At 43.6% G+C, this 14,989-nt stretch overlaps 1 protein-coding gene across 2 annotated transcripts in view; it reads left to right on the forward strand.

The window, feature by feature from the left end:
- The window catches only part of CACUL1 (CDK2 associated cullin domain 1), an 84,281-nt gene that overhangs the window by 60,211 nt on the left and 9,081 nt on the right, over window positions 1-14,989 (forward strand). For both annotated transcript variants that reach the window (XM_059730084.1, XM_006276183.4), the window contains one exon: window positions 10,184-10,322. In XM_059730084.1, the coding sequence (XP_059586067.1) occupies window positions 10,184-10,322 (139 nt within the window). The remainder of the gene's footprint in view (window positions 1-10,183; window positions 10,323-14,989) is intronic.

Consider the following 14,989-nt stretch of genomic DNA (forward strand, 5'->3'; position numbering starts at 1 on the left):
ACTTTCAGAAAGCGGTGCGGCCGCTTTTGTTGGCAGCCCTGCTCCCTGGCTGGCGCTCGCATGGGGGGGACTGGTGCTCCTGCTTGCACCCCTGCCCGCTGGCTACACAGGGAGTGTGGCCTGACGGGGTGCACATGCACCGCCTATGCATTACCCCTGGACTCTCATGATCCAGTCTGTTAGTATTTAGCTGGGTTATGAAACGGCACAGTGGAATCATTGCTGTAGTTACAGTAGATCTCTAGGTGCCAATAGGCATGCTGGGAGGCTGTTCTGATATGCTGTCGGTGCAGACTTAATTAATCGGGTGTGCTCGAATGTGCTAATTAGCATGCTCTAGCCAGCCTTGGCATCTCGAGTGTCAGCTTCCCTGTGCTTCAAAATGGCGGCAGGGGTGCTCTAACTAAAACTCGTTCGATGAGCTTTAGTTAAAATGCCCCTGCCACCATTTGAAAGTGTAGGGACATTGATACATGAAATGCTGTGGGCACTTTTAATTAAAGTGGCTCTCTGAGCCACTCTAAAGTGCCCTTCCACCCACTTCCGGAGCATGTGTAAAAATGTCATCTGCATTTAGCTTCACGAGGAAGATGGATGCAAGTTGTCTTCTCACCTTATCAGAACCCTCAGTTCTTTAAGTGTAAAGTAAAAGCAGAGGATTTCAAGTGTTGGTGCTTTGCTGCTTTGTATTATTAAGAAGGGATGAAGCTGTTCAGTGGTCAGTCGTGGAAACTATTCCAAAGTAGGATAGATGGACTAGTGGGAATGATATTGGTTAGTTCTGCAAGAGACCTGGGATCATATTAGATGGTTCAGATGGCCCTTCCCTCTTTGATCCTGGGATTTCAGAGACAGCTTTGGTATAACAAAGAAATAAGCAGTTCATTATTGCATGCAAAAGCTTTATTTCACTCTTGCAAGGTAAAGTGTATTATAGTGCAGACATTGTGTCCAACAGTAATTTTTATCAACAGGCCAAGACAATTATGGTATATTTGGAATATTTTTCATGCATTAAGCTTAATTGGTACAGATCTCTAACATATAATTTGCAGTGCTAAAAGCAACCCTTATCTAGGGCTTGTATTCAGATGCCGTTTAACAATGCAAGGGGTATTTAAGGTGGCTATCACCAATTAGTGCTTTCCATTTGCCATCTAATGACAAAGTGTATAATTTTACCAATGTTGAAGCAACATTATATTTGTTAAGCTTTTATGATTGGTCTATATTACATATCCCTACCATCAGTTGTATCTAACTGTAAGGATGGAAGAAAATTTGGGTTGGAGATGCTGAGAAATTTTTGCGTCTGAAACAGGAATATTTATACTTTTCTGTATCAAATCAAGCATAATACAAATGAAATATGGCTTTTTCACTCATTCGGACAACATTGTTTGTTTCAGTTCAGTAGGAAGACATAAACCATCAATTTATGCAGAAGTTAAGCTTTTACTTTAGGAAAAAAGCCTACTAATAATATTTTGTTTTTAATTGTCAGCTTTTCTACCTCCTGGGTCAGAACACTTGGCAAGCCCCTCCCTTAATCCTCCTCTGCTGATTAGGTTGTCAAGAGTCATCCATCATGCCGTCATTTGACCAGAAAAAAATGGACTAAAGAACTAGACTTGTGTTAAGTGACCGGCTGTCACCTTCCTAATGCCAGATGCTTAAAAATTGAGTTGTTGCCCAGAAATTCATGAGCTCTCTACACACATATTTTTATATAAGTACTGTATTTACCCAAGTCCAAGATAACTTCAGATTTAAAACAACCACCTAATAATGTTTTATACACTGAAAATTATAATTATTAAGGAGCTTTCTTAAAATTTTCCTTCACTGTCACAGAAGGAGGACAGGTAGCTTAACTCCTCTAGCTGCTTAATGTGTGGTGACCCTGGCCCCAGACCCAGCCAGCTAGCAACAATAGCAGCTCTGGCTCCAGCATCAGCCCCAAACTCAGGGCAGTGGCTGGGGCCAGAGCTGCAGCAGTTCTTGTGCCATAGCACAATCTCCTCTGCTTCCCCTCCATACCACATGGTCTCCCCTGCGTATCCCCTGGGCTACACATTGCACTGTCTCATGCTTGCTCTTTTCCCCCTCCTTCCCTCTGCACCATCCAGTCTCCTCCCTGCTCCATCCATGCCCCCACAACATGCTGTACTCCTGTCTTCCCCCTCTGCACAAACTGCCCTGTCTGCATGTCTGTCCACATGCTTGTGCATGTGCATAATAAACAAATTGACCACAGACCTGCTTCTTTTGTTAAATTTTTTCCTGGTCTGAATAATCTAATCATTGCAGAAGAATGAAGGTTTAAAAAAAAAAAAAAAAAGGATTAAATATGAACCCTAATGATGATGAGAGGTAAACTATTTCAGCTTTTCTTTACAAATGTGAAAGCTAGAAACTTTCTTTTAGATAAATGAAAACTAAGACTCTTGCAGTTGTATTAATTGAGGATCTGGGCTCTAAGAGCAGTGCCAAACATTTCCAAACCAGATTTTTCAGTACAGTCATGCATTGACAACACTGTCATGATAAGTTTTAATGTGTTATTTTAAATCCTGAATAGGGTGGTTTTGATTTAAAATCACTGATCAGGATGCCTCAATTTAAGCATTGTTTTCTATGAAAAGTGTGTTCTGTTGTTTGATATCCTTTATTCATTTAACTTCTTGAAACTTTGCACTTTTAGGGCATTTTTACACAAGCAAGCACCACAGTGTGCGTCACTTGTAGTTGCATAAGTGGCGAAATGCACGTCACTGCTGAGAAAATAGCAGCAGCACACTTTTGAACTAAAACACATCGGAGCTGTTTTAGTTCAAAACACGCTGCTGCCATTTTCTGTGCGCTGATGTGTGTTTCACCACTTATACAACTGTATGTGGTGCAGTGCCATTTGCATCAGCTTATGGGCGGAGCAGACTTGATTAATCGCATCTGCTCTGAAGCAGCAGATCTCCGGCATGTTGCAGGACAAAAAGATGTGTATAAATGCCCTTAGAGAAAAGCAAAGGCTTGACTGTGTGTACACAAACTTACGGAGAGATAATAGGACTGATCAGTGGGTAATCAGGTCTGTTATCTCTCATCTCCACATACTGCTGTTAACAAGGATGTTCTCTCTGGAGACAACAAACTCCCTAGACAACAAAATCCCTATGCCTGAAGAAGAACATTTGTGCCCAAAAGCTTGCAAAGAACAATTTTTCCAATTATTTAGTAGTTCTAATACAAGATATCGCATCTACCCAAAGAACCTTGTCTGCCTATGAACTGTGGAGAGACAAATCCACAGTTTGAGAACTGAAACTAAGCATCACAGAGATGCTTAATGAGAGAGGCTGAGCACTGAGCTTTGGGTAGAGTGGTTTTCTTTAATCTTTCCTAATCTATACAGGAGCCTCTGGGAACCCCATAATATTGGCCCCCTAATATAGCCCATGGCCTGTTGTGGCCTATTTATAAAACTTCTAAAAGGGTTACATGAATATATTTTCTCAAATAGTGTATAATTAGAAGTTATAATCCCTATTCCATGATGATATCTTTGAGCTTTAACATCTTTTAAATTAAAATGATCTTTATATGTTGTTGTTTTTTTTTAAAAGCATTGTAACAGAAAATGTAATTAAATAAAAAACAATCTGATTTCAATTTAAAAAATCAATTTTTATTTTAATCATTGAGTTTTATCCACCCTGATCCTGAACTTGGATTTTTGACCTGCTTTCCCATTGGCTTGACTAGTAGTATATAGTCCTATGAGTAATTGTTTAGATGCTTATTAAAGTATTCGGATAAATATAACCTTTTTTAAAGTGAGATTTCATTTGTAAACAGGTGATAATTAAAAGATCCACGTGCCCACTGAAAGCCAAGCTATGAACAATACTCGTCTTTTAGGGAACAGATTGTCTTCGGTTTGCAGTCTGGAAATAATATTAAGTGCATGCTATATAGTACTTAGAATTGTTCAGTTCTGTTTGACAGAGACAGCTTTAACATAGCTTTTATGAATAATACGTTAAATCTCTTAGTAAAATTAAGAGTAGGTTGAACAAAGGAAGATAACGGAGTTGCCAGACAAGATGTACTTTAGGTTGTTAGGGAAAACAGGTTCTTTGTTTTGAAAGAGATTCTTCGGTAGAGTCGATTCTTGATGAGAAACATTAAGAAAATATTAAAGGAGCAGGTGCTTTGGGAGACTGAGACCTTTGGCTCAAATGTTGAAAGCAGTGTCACTTGTAGATGACTACCATAAGCAACCCGAACAAAGAACACGAAAGCAGGGTGGGGCTGATCAAAAACAAGAAAGGCACTGTCTGCACTAGGGAAAAATTAAGGGGAGTCTGAGCTACAAGAACTGCCCTTTTCCCTAATTTTCTATCTTGAATGTACCTGTGAGACTTGGGTAGTGGGCAGAATAACAGGCAACGCTTACAGAAGGAAGGAAAGTGCTACTGGAAAAACTTGACATGCTCTTACGTGTTCTCAATGTGGGCTGAAGCCAAGGAACAGAAAATGGCTGGCATCCCTTTTTAAGGGGACAAATCATTTCTTTTTATGCTTGCTGCCTGATGTGGATTGCTCTTGTGGGAGATGCTGCAAATTTCTCCAGCAGCAAAATCCATTCTCGCAAATGTGGACAGCGGGAGAGGGCAAAGGGAAGGGAGAGCGTGGAAAGTCAAAGTATAGGGGATGTGTGAAAGAGGAAGGAGGAAAACTAGCAGCGGGAATATGAAACAATGTCTACAGAGAGAGGAAAAAATGAGAGAAAGGAAAGTTTGGACTAAAAAAGAAAAGGCATTTGTCAAGCTCTGGTGTTGAAGTGAGCTACGTTGAGAGCTATCAATATTGCATGGTATACGGACAGGTGCATTCTTTTGCTCTGCATATTTTGTAAAAGAATATGTAGGCGTTTGCCCAGTGCATTTGACTACTATCTGGAAGTTGCCTTTGCTGATAAAGAACTGGAGTACTAATCTGTTTTTTATTAAATGCTTTCATTAGAGGATTTATTTTTTAAGCCTGTAAACTATTTCCATGTCAGCTATTCCATGCCACTGTTGCAATGGCACAAAAGAGTTTGTCAATAGAACTTGTATAAAGAGATACAGTTTAGCCTAACTTGTTCAGTAAGAAGTAGGGGGGAGAAAGGGGAAGAATTGGAGGTCCAAGTACAGTCACAGATTTATGATGGGATTGTGGAAATGTAGTGGGATAGTTCTCATGATTGGAATACACTCTTGTTCAGGAAAGATAGGCAGAGGAAAAAATGAGGTGGTGTTGCCCTGTATATAAGGGCATGCGTTCAGAGGTGCGGTATAAAGTAGCAGGTATGTCAATTGAAAGCCTCCGGGTAAAGTTCAGAGGGGAGAGAAGCAGGGAGGATGTAATGGTGGGCATATGCTTCAGGGCTCAAAACCAAGAGGAGGTGGATGAGGCCTTCTTTAAACAAGCGATGAAAGCTTCTGAATTGCAGGACTTCTCATGGGGCACTTCAGTTATTGGGATGTCTAATGGGAGGGAAACAAAGTGCACAAGCAGTCCAGCAAGTTCTTGGGGTATGTTTGGGATAATTTTTTTATTCAAATGGTAGAGATGCCAATGAGGGGGGAAGTTCTTCTTGACTTACTGCTCATAAACAGGGAGGAATTGGTTTAGAATATGAAGGTGGAAGGTAATTTGGGTAACAGTGACCACATGATGATAGAGTTCATGATCCTAAGGGAAGGAAGGAAGGAGAGCACCAGAGTAAGGACGCTGGATTTCAGAAAAGTTAACTCAGGGACCTGGAGGGCATGATCCCTTGGAAGGCAAGTCTGGGGAGGGGTGGAGAGTTCAGGAGAGCTGACTGCACTTTTAAGGACATCTTTTAAAGATGCAGAAGCAAGCTATCTCAATGAGGCAAAAGAATAGGAAGTGCAATAGGAGACCAGTCTGGCTAGACAGCAGTCTTTTCAAGAGTTGAAACTCATAGGAATCCTATAGAAAGTGTAAATTTGATCATAGTACTAGGGAAGGGTACAAGAGTATCAGATGGCATGCAAAGAGAAAATTAGGAAGGCCAAAGCACATTTTATGATGCAGTTGGCAAGGGACATAAAAGGGATTCTATAGGTCTGTCAAAAGTAGGAGGAAGACAAGAGACCTATGGAATCTGACAGCAGTGGTTCTCAACCTTTTTGGACTCAAGGCCCCCCTCACTCCCATCTTGCAGCCCTCTGGCCTTGCCAGTGTCCCTCACTCCCAACCCATGGCGAGGGGACATGGCCCGGCCACTGCCACTTCCTTCAGGCCACCCTGCTGCCCCTGACCCACCTTCCCTCCATCAGTGGGAGGAGGTGAGGGCAGCATGGACCTTCTCCCCTCCCAGAGTCTGTTATTCCTCCCATTGCTAGCAGTGTGGCTGGTGTGGTGGCCCTGGTGGTGGCTGCGGCAACAAGTCTTGCCACCCCATTCTACCCTCCTGTGCTGGGTCCAGCCAGGCTGCAGCCCCATGCCCACTGTGGGCACAGAAATTGAGGGAGGGGAGGCAGGCAAATGCCCCCCTGGAGAATCCCAGACTACCCAGATGTGTTGCCTATGCCCTCCCCAGCAACTTATCTGAGGAGTGCTGGGGGAGCTGCTCTCTACTGCTGCCTGGTGCCATGTGTATGTGTGCACGTGCATTCATGCACATGGCACCTCCTGCCTTATCGGCCTCCTCTCACTCCCCCCAGGCCCAAGCAGACACTTGCAGGCTGGAACACTGGCAGCCAGCAAGGGGAAGCTTGCAGTTTCCTGTGAATTTCTCCTTTAAAGAAGAATCCTTTTATAAAGGAGAAAAATCTGTATCTTTTCCATGAATCTGATGGTGGCTGCAGGCTTAGCCTGGGTGTGAGCTGCCCCAGTGGACCTTAGAGATCACGATTGCACCAGATCTGCAGTCCCCACGGATTCCCTGAAACCTGCTCATGGCCCCCCAGGAAGCCATAGACCCCTGGTTGAGAACTGCTGTCTTGTGGAAAGATATCTAATCATAGATGATACAAAGAAGGTTAAAGTATTTAATGCCTTTTTTTTACTTTGGTTTTCACAAATAGGGGCAGCTACCAGCTGATGTGCAGTTGACAGCAGAGATAGGGAAGGAGACAAACAGTTTAATGGCAGACCAGGTTAGGAATTACTGTATTTACTTGATTCTAAGACTATCCTGAATTCAAGATGACCCCCCAATAATTTGATTCTATATATGGAAAAGGTATAAGTTTGTTATCATTTTTCAGATATACAACCTAATTATTGGAGGTTTGTCTTGAATTCTTCCCCTTCCCACTGCTACAGCAGGGAAAGTAGTGTCTGGGGGGATCAGGTGGCCCCCTTGCCTTCTGGCCTCCCAGCTTCTTCCCTTGTACAGGCAACCCCTGCTTAGCGCTCTTAATTGGTTCCTGAAAAACTGAGTGTTAAGCAAAACTGAAAGAATTTGATGACCCAATATGGTGACTGCAAGTGTTCTAGCAAAACTTGCTAAGTGAAATCGGGTATTAATTTAAAATGAGGGTTATAGCCAAATAGTGCTAAGCAAAACAGCATTAAGCGGGGGTTGCCTGTAGTCCCTTCTCCCCCCTTACTGTCAGACCCTGCTCAGAATCTGTTTCCCTCCCTGGCCATGTGGAAATGAGGGGCAAATTTTAAACACAAGGGTCCTAAAACACTGACATTTGAAATAAATGTGCCTGTAATAATTTGCATGTAGGCATGTACTTATAAATGGCCACCAGGCAGCATGGAGAGCAGCTTCCGCAGGTGATTCTGGTGGGGGTTGGGGTTTGAGGTCCCCATAGGGATGGAGGAAAGGAGTTGGGCAGGGCTGAGGCGGCTGCTGCTGCCCAGCTGGGGTGGCATGTGGGGCTTGGGCCTGGGCTCGAATGTGTGGCTGCAGGGCTCCAGCGGGGTGTGGGACGGGGCTGTGGGCAGCTCGATTGGTGGGTGGCTGGCTCCCTGCTGCTTTGCACACCCCCGAGGCGGGCATGTGCCCCCCAGTTCTGTGCATGGGGCAGGGACAGGCTGCCTGCTGTAGGCTTGGGCTACCTGCCCTGCTGCCGTCCTGGCCCCTGTGGCCCTGGCAGCTGGGGGCCCCCTCTGGCAGGACTGCGGGGGCAGGAGGCTGTGGGTGGGCAGTGAGGGGCACCAGCAGCAGGGCTGGGGGGCGGTGGCTTGGGAGTGAGGGATCCAGACCTGCATCCTGGTGAGCGGAGTGGGCAGGGGGAGCTCTGATTTTTTTTTTTTTTTTTTTTTTTTTTTCCATGATGAAAAACCCAAAATCAAATACCAAAACTTATAGGTTTTTAGAATTAATTTTATTATAGTGATTGAGGCACTGGTTGGTTTCCAAATTGCTTTAGAATTGTAAATATATCAATAAAACGTTGTGTTCAATTGATACCTATATTATTTATATATATATATATATATATATATATATATATATATATATATATATATATATATATATATATATATATATATAGTGGCATTTCATTTTAATCATGGATTTGGGGGTTTTTATCAGAGAATTCACCTTTTTATCAGAGAAAACCAGGATAGGATCCCTGGTGATCAGGCACTGGGACAAGGCCACTTTAAAGTTGTGGATTCTCCGTGATTGGAAACTTTCAAAAGCAGATTAGACAGGCACTTGGCTGGGATGATTTAGTCAGGGATGATTCTGCCTTGAGCAGTGGACTAGATGATCTTGTGAGATCCCTTCCAGTCCTACTTTTTTATGATCCTATAGTTAAAATTACAGTAAGAGCAGTTTTTGCTGGTTAACAGCAAAAGAAAAAGTAAAATTTGCAAGAGACTTGCAAGGAACAGAACAGTGAGCAGGCCTGGTTCCCTACCTGCTGTTACATTGCTACTCAGGTACTTTATTACAAATAATTTTTTTTCTCCTTTCTTCTGCCTTTCAAAACAAGGTGTGTGTGTGTGTGTGTGTGTTATTCTGTGGCATGTTGTATGCAAGAAGATTTTGCACCACACTGATGCGCTTGCGTGTGTGCATCCGTGCGGCGTTGATTGGTACTAGTTTTCAGTAATGCGTCTCAAGTTACAAGTGAAATAATTTGCATCAAATGCTTGATCAAGGTGGCTTGAGAATTAGAAAGTTGTCATTAGTTCTTTGGTCCTAGCCTTTGACTCATGTATGGAATATAACATTGGGCAAAAGAGAATCTGGCCTGTTTTGCTGCATGGACCAGGTTATCATAGCCATCGGATGTTGCTGCATTGTAAAGTAATGTTCTAGCTTCTGTCTCTTTTTCTAAAACTGCTAACTGTGAAGTTGAACTGATACGCTTGAGAATTATATAATGAACACACTATTTCACCCTGGAGCCTTGGAAAATTGCAATATTGAGAATGATAGCATTTCTGTTGTGGGGAGGAGTCAGACTGGCAGACCTGTGCAGTGGCATATCCTGCTATCATCCAGAGACATCGAGCTTACAGTTAGGAGCAGGGCCCTAAATCTTGGATTATAAAGATTAATTTAAATCAACCTTCTGTGTAAGAAACAGAATCCAGTTTAGATGATGGTAGAGAGGACCTACTAGTGCAAACAAAGATTGTGGCAGCTGGGCAGTCTCACTTTGGCCACTACTACTTCTTGTAATGCACATAGCTGGCCACACATGGCCCATCTACTTGGGTTACCTCTACAGAAAATTGAGTCTTTAGTGTGACTGTCCCTTACTTCATTGCTACGTCTGATTTCCAGGATTGTTCTTCTTTAGTAAGATTTAACTAGCATCATAGACCCCTAAAGGTGTGTAAATATTACAGGAGAGATTCTCCGCACAAAAGGAGTATGGATCACTTCCAGTCTGAATTAATGGCATTTTACAGCCTTGTTGCACTCCTGTAAATAACTTAAGAAGAAGAAGGACAAAAGCAAATAGGTCCCATGCTATTTGCACAGGTTTAGATGACCACATAGCATTGGCCAAGGCTCAGGGTCTTAGCCAGAAATGTGTGTGAATTGTATTCAAAATCTTTGACCATTTATATAATGTTTTTTAAGAACCCTGCTTCACCTTTTGGTAGTTGTTTCTTAAAGATGAAATCAGAAAATAAACTCTCAAGAGCTTTATTCTTTGTTTTACTATTACTTTCCCTTTCCTCACAGAGTGGGTTCAGATGGCACCAGCTTTATTTTCTAAATTCATCCCAAACATTCTTCCCCCTGCCGTGGAATCTGAGCTTCAGGAATATGCTGCTCAAGACCAGAAACTTCAAAGAGAGCTTATGCAGAATGGATTTACCAGGTAATAATCTGCCTTCAACAGCTATTGCAGTAGACACTACTATACTGCGTGTATCTTAATATTTTAGACTTGAGCCAAAATCTTTAAGTCTGGGTGTCTGAAATTAGGCTGCTTAATTCAGTTTAAGTGCTTAAATAAAGTGAATGAGTGTGAGTTCCTTCCTTTCTCTCCCCCTGTCTGAAAATGTGAGTACTTGCGTATCCCACAGAAAGTAATAGGAATTAGCCAGAGATCAACGTTGCTTTAATACTTGACATAAAACAGATCTTCATTGTCCTTGGAATGTTGGTGTTTTGACAATTCAGGGAAAAATACCTGTAGCTGTGTGGTTGTCTATACATGATGCTTAATAAATTGCTTTTAACCTTTTCCACTGCTCAGCCAATTGGCAATACTATTTTAATATTTTAAGTAGCTATTTTGAATTGTTTTCTATAAGGGGCTATAAGCAGGGAAAATTGAGCAAGTCAGAAAGCTGATGTCAGGAATGCCTGACCTTTCACCTTCTCGTTTTTTCTGTCTGTGCTCATGGCTGCCTCTTGATCAGTTTTTTTTGGTGAACTCGGAAGGTTGAAGCACATAACTTCTACCCCTGCATTTCCCCGCTCCACTGCCCCTAGGCTTATCTGTAGGAGTCAGAAGTAACAGCTAGTCGATCTTGCTCCTTTGAAAAGGAGGTTTTGTAGTCCACACGTGAAAGAGAATGTGTTACTAGGTGGTAAACAGTATGTGAACTGTATGAAAGTAAAAGCACCAAGGAGATGAGCATTTCAGGTTTACTTTGGGGTACAAGGCAGTTGCCTGTCAAGAATGACCGGGGGGGGGGGGGGGGGGGCCGGAGAAGCAGGCGGGGATGGGGATGGGGGTGGAGTGTCGCCACCCACTACCCGGTGCGAGTAAAGCATTGCAGACAGACAGACAAAGTCTTTTATTATATTAGAAACTTATCAGGATTACTTCTGAATCTGTGCCAGGGAAACTGATGTGTCTGGTGTTCCCTGTGTCTTAACTGCTACATAGCTCTTGCACTGAATTTATGCAGAACACAGTGAAGGCAAATCAGTGGAGCATCAGGAAAGTGGGTGATATTGCATAAAGTCATGAAATGAAAGGGACTGTCAACAAAACAAATCTGAATAGAGAGGCAGACTAGTATAAATACAGAAAGAAAATGCACTCAATAATGAATTTTATTTTTCTCTAATCCTCAATTATAATAATTCTAGAGGTTGCATATAACAGTGGCACATAGAACATCTTGTAGAAATGTAATTATTTTATATAGTTCCAGGGTCCTGCAAGTCAGCTGATTTATTAGTCAAAATAATACTGCAATATGTCAGTTTATCACAATTTCTGAGAAACTCATTATTTCTCCTCAACTAAAAGAACAGGCTGTCTTGTGCGTTGGTTGTTAGGGTAGTATATTGGGTGAAGTTGTTTTCTCCAGTTATACAAAATAACCATAAAACAAAGGTTCTGTCTTAAGATGGGGGTGTTCTTCAAGTGGTTTGTAGTCAGAAGTGCTCCAGTTTTGTCTAAATGTCAATGTACAGCTTTCTGGGCTATTTTTAAATATCCTTGATGTGGGTGCTGGCTGGTGAAATAGAAATCCAGGTAATTTTAAAATTCAAACTGGTAATGCCAAAGAGTGTTCATTTACCTATCTTGTTAGGGCAGTCAGCACTTAGTATTTAATATTGAATTATGTATAAGGGCTATACCTGATCTTAATGTTAAGAGGAATAAGAGTAAATACTAATGATACACTAAGTATTTTTGGTGCTTATTGCCTTTGTATTCAAGTGACACGTCAAAGACTCATGGGGCCCATCCAGATGAGCATGCAAGTGCATCTTGCCTTGCCTCAAACCCCTTTGAGGTGGGGCAAGAGGCACGTGCAGGAACGAAAAAATGTGCAGTGCGAGGAGAAAATTAGACCCCTGGATATCCAGGGGTCTAAAAAAATCAGAGTTTAAAAAAGTGGAGCAGGGCATGGTCTGGGACAGAGGCTGGGTCCTCCACAGAGACACTCTGGCTGCCAGAGTGTCTCTGTGGTTGGCCCCTCACCCTGGTGCTGAAACACGCAGCTGGCCAGGCTGCGTGTTTCAGCACCAGGGCTCCAGTGCTGGTGAGTAAGGGGTCGGGAGGGCTGGAGGAGGGGGAAGGGGACCATGGGAGGGGTACCCCGATAGCTCCCCCTGCCTCCATGAGGCCCCTGGTCTGGCTGGCCCCATCTCCCCAAACCTCCCCGTGGCTCTCGATCCCTGCCTCCCACCCCATAGTTTTAAAAAACAAACAAAAAAACCTCCGGCACTTACCTGCAGTCTGGCTGCCATCTGGCTGACTGGGGCCCCATCTGCACAATGCGGGCAGGGTGACAGCCCCACCGGCCCCAGCCCGGGCCCTGCTGAGCACCCCCACTGTCTTGTGCTGCCTGTCGGGGGGCTCTGCCAGGAGGCCCTGGAGCCCCCCCACCTCTGCTTCTAAGGTAAGCAGAGGCTTTTTTTTCTGGGTTTCTTCTGATTTTTTTTTTTTTTTTTTTTTTTAAGTGATGGTGCCTGGGGTTGTGGGGGTAGCCATGGGGGCCCAGGGGTGCAAGTGGGGCTGTGTGGGTCAGCCATTAGGGAGGGCTGCAGCAGCTGGTGGGGGATGGGGGCAGGTGGGACAGCAATCAGGGGGCTGGGGTTTGGGCATGTGGGCCTTGCAGGGGGTGGTGGTAGCCCCTGTGGGGCCATTTGCAACTCTTGTGGGGGGGGGGTTGCATGTCTTGTGAGGGGCTGCACCCCCTGTTGGGAGGGCCATAACCTCTGTGTGGGGGCCATTTGCCCCTGTGGGAGGGCAGCAAAATATGTATTCATGAATTCATGAAACGTGTATTTTGAGTTCACTTTATTATGATAAGAGACTTGCTTTAACATTGTAAAATATATCAATAAAACGTTGTCCAACTGATCTCTGTCTCTCTCTGTCTCTGTCTCTCTCTTTATAGTGGTCTTTTGTTTTACTTGTGGAGGAACATGGATTTGGGGGTATTTTACAGAGTGACTTTGGGATTTTTTTTATCTGGGATTTTTCAGTTTTCCAATAGGGAACACCAGAATTCCTGCTAGGGAGACCAGTGGCAGGATACTGCTTGCTCAGAGCTGGTACCTTGGACCCAGGTGGCTGTGGCTGACCTCCTGGCCAAATGGGGCCAGGAGGACATATTTTGACAGTTCAAAGCAGGCCACTGCACCTGGAACATCTTCCAGGCAACAGCTGCCCACATGGCTGGGCAGGGGGCACACATGGCAGTAGTGCCGCACAGAGGCCAACCCTGCAACCACAATCCACTGGCAGCTAGCCCAGAGGGGCAGATGCCTCTACCGGCTGTGCAGTCCCCACAGCCAGGTCACTGCCAGGCAGCAGTCCGCACTGTCAGACTATTGCAGTTGGTAGAGGGTGCAGGGAACTCTTAGGGCTGCTTCAGCAGTCCAGCTGGCACAAGGTGTAGTGTCCCCAGGTATCAGTTGTTTGGGGCCTAGAAGCTCCTGAGAGCTAGTAGCCCTGAGCTACTTGCCAGGGCAGCTTTTTATACTGCTGGGGACAGCACAGGTGCTGGGCCCAGGATCCAGCTCCCCCTGGCTGCAGATCTGGGAGGAGCCAGGCAGGGTTATTTTGCCCCAAGTGGCACAATTTGCTCCACAACAAAGTGCATGTCTGAGCACGTGCGTTGAAGCAAAAAGCCCTGGCTCAAATTTGCACTGCTTCTGTTTGAGCTGCTGCAAGCACACATGCTTGCATGTGTGGACGTGCCCACATTTTCTGTTGAGCTTTGTTAAATAAATTGCTTGTAGATTATTCAGTTCAAAGAAAAGGAAGATGATGTTGATATCAACTTGGAAGCTAATTCAAGCCAACTTTTATTTCTCAGGCTGACACATTTTCAAAGTTCACATGTGGAGCAGAATTACCCAAGTTCAGTTTTTGAGAGAAAAGTCATTTAAAATGCCTCCTGCCCTGAACAGTCTCTCAAATTATGGTCTGTTCTGGATTATGGGGAGGTCTCTTATTTTGGAAGGGAAGGGCTTATAGCTGACTTGATAATTGCCCATGTAAAATGAGCATGTAAAGTGAATTGTTACCAGTTGTGCTTATGGAGTTAGCTTTTGCAAAGAGAAGTGGAATTGGGCCTTTTCATAAGACCCTCATTAAGTTAGCCCTAGATTTTAGAAAGTAAGATTGAAAAGGGCTTTAAGGGCATTTATCCACAAAATGACTTTAGATATTTAAGTTTTCTTTCTCTTTTTTTTGCCAGTAAAAATATTTGAAATGATACAATTACATCTAATCACTTAAACCTGGAAATCAGATTAAAAATAAATATATATTTTTAATTGGGAAGTTAAACTCTTTTTCTCCAGAGACAATTCATAAGCAAGCTTTTGCTGAGCTTTCCAGATGCTGGCAATATGCCAGGGGCTAATAAACTAGATTTGAAAGAGTTATTTTTTTCTATGATGGCATAGGTCAATAATTAATGATTCATAGTTTTATTGGAAAGATTTTAACTCTTCCCCTTCAGGTAATGCTGACAGTGGTTTGAGGGAAGGAAAAAGTTTAAAGGCTTGCATATGCAGCTGTGAGCATTGTTTCTGGCCTCATCCTGGACCTCCAGAGGATTA

Source organism: Alligator mississippiensis, chromosome 6, assembly GCF_030867095.1.
Source record: "Alligator mississippiensis isolate rAllMis1 chromosome 6, rAllMis1, whole genome shotgun sequence".
Classification (NCBI taxonomy): domain Eukaryota; kingdom Metazoa; phylum Chordata; order Crocodylia; family Alligatoridae; genus Alligator; species Alligator mississippiensis.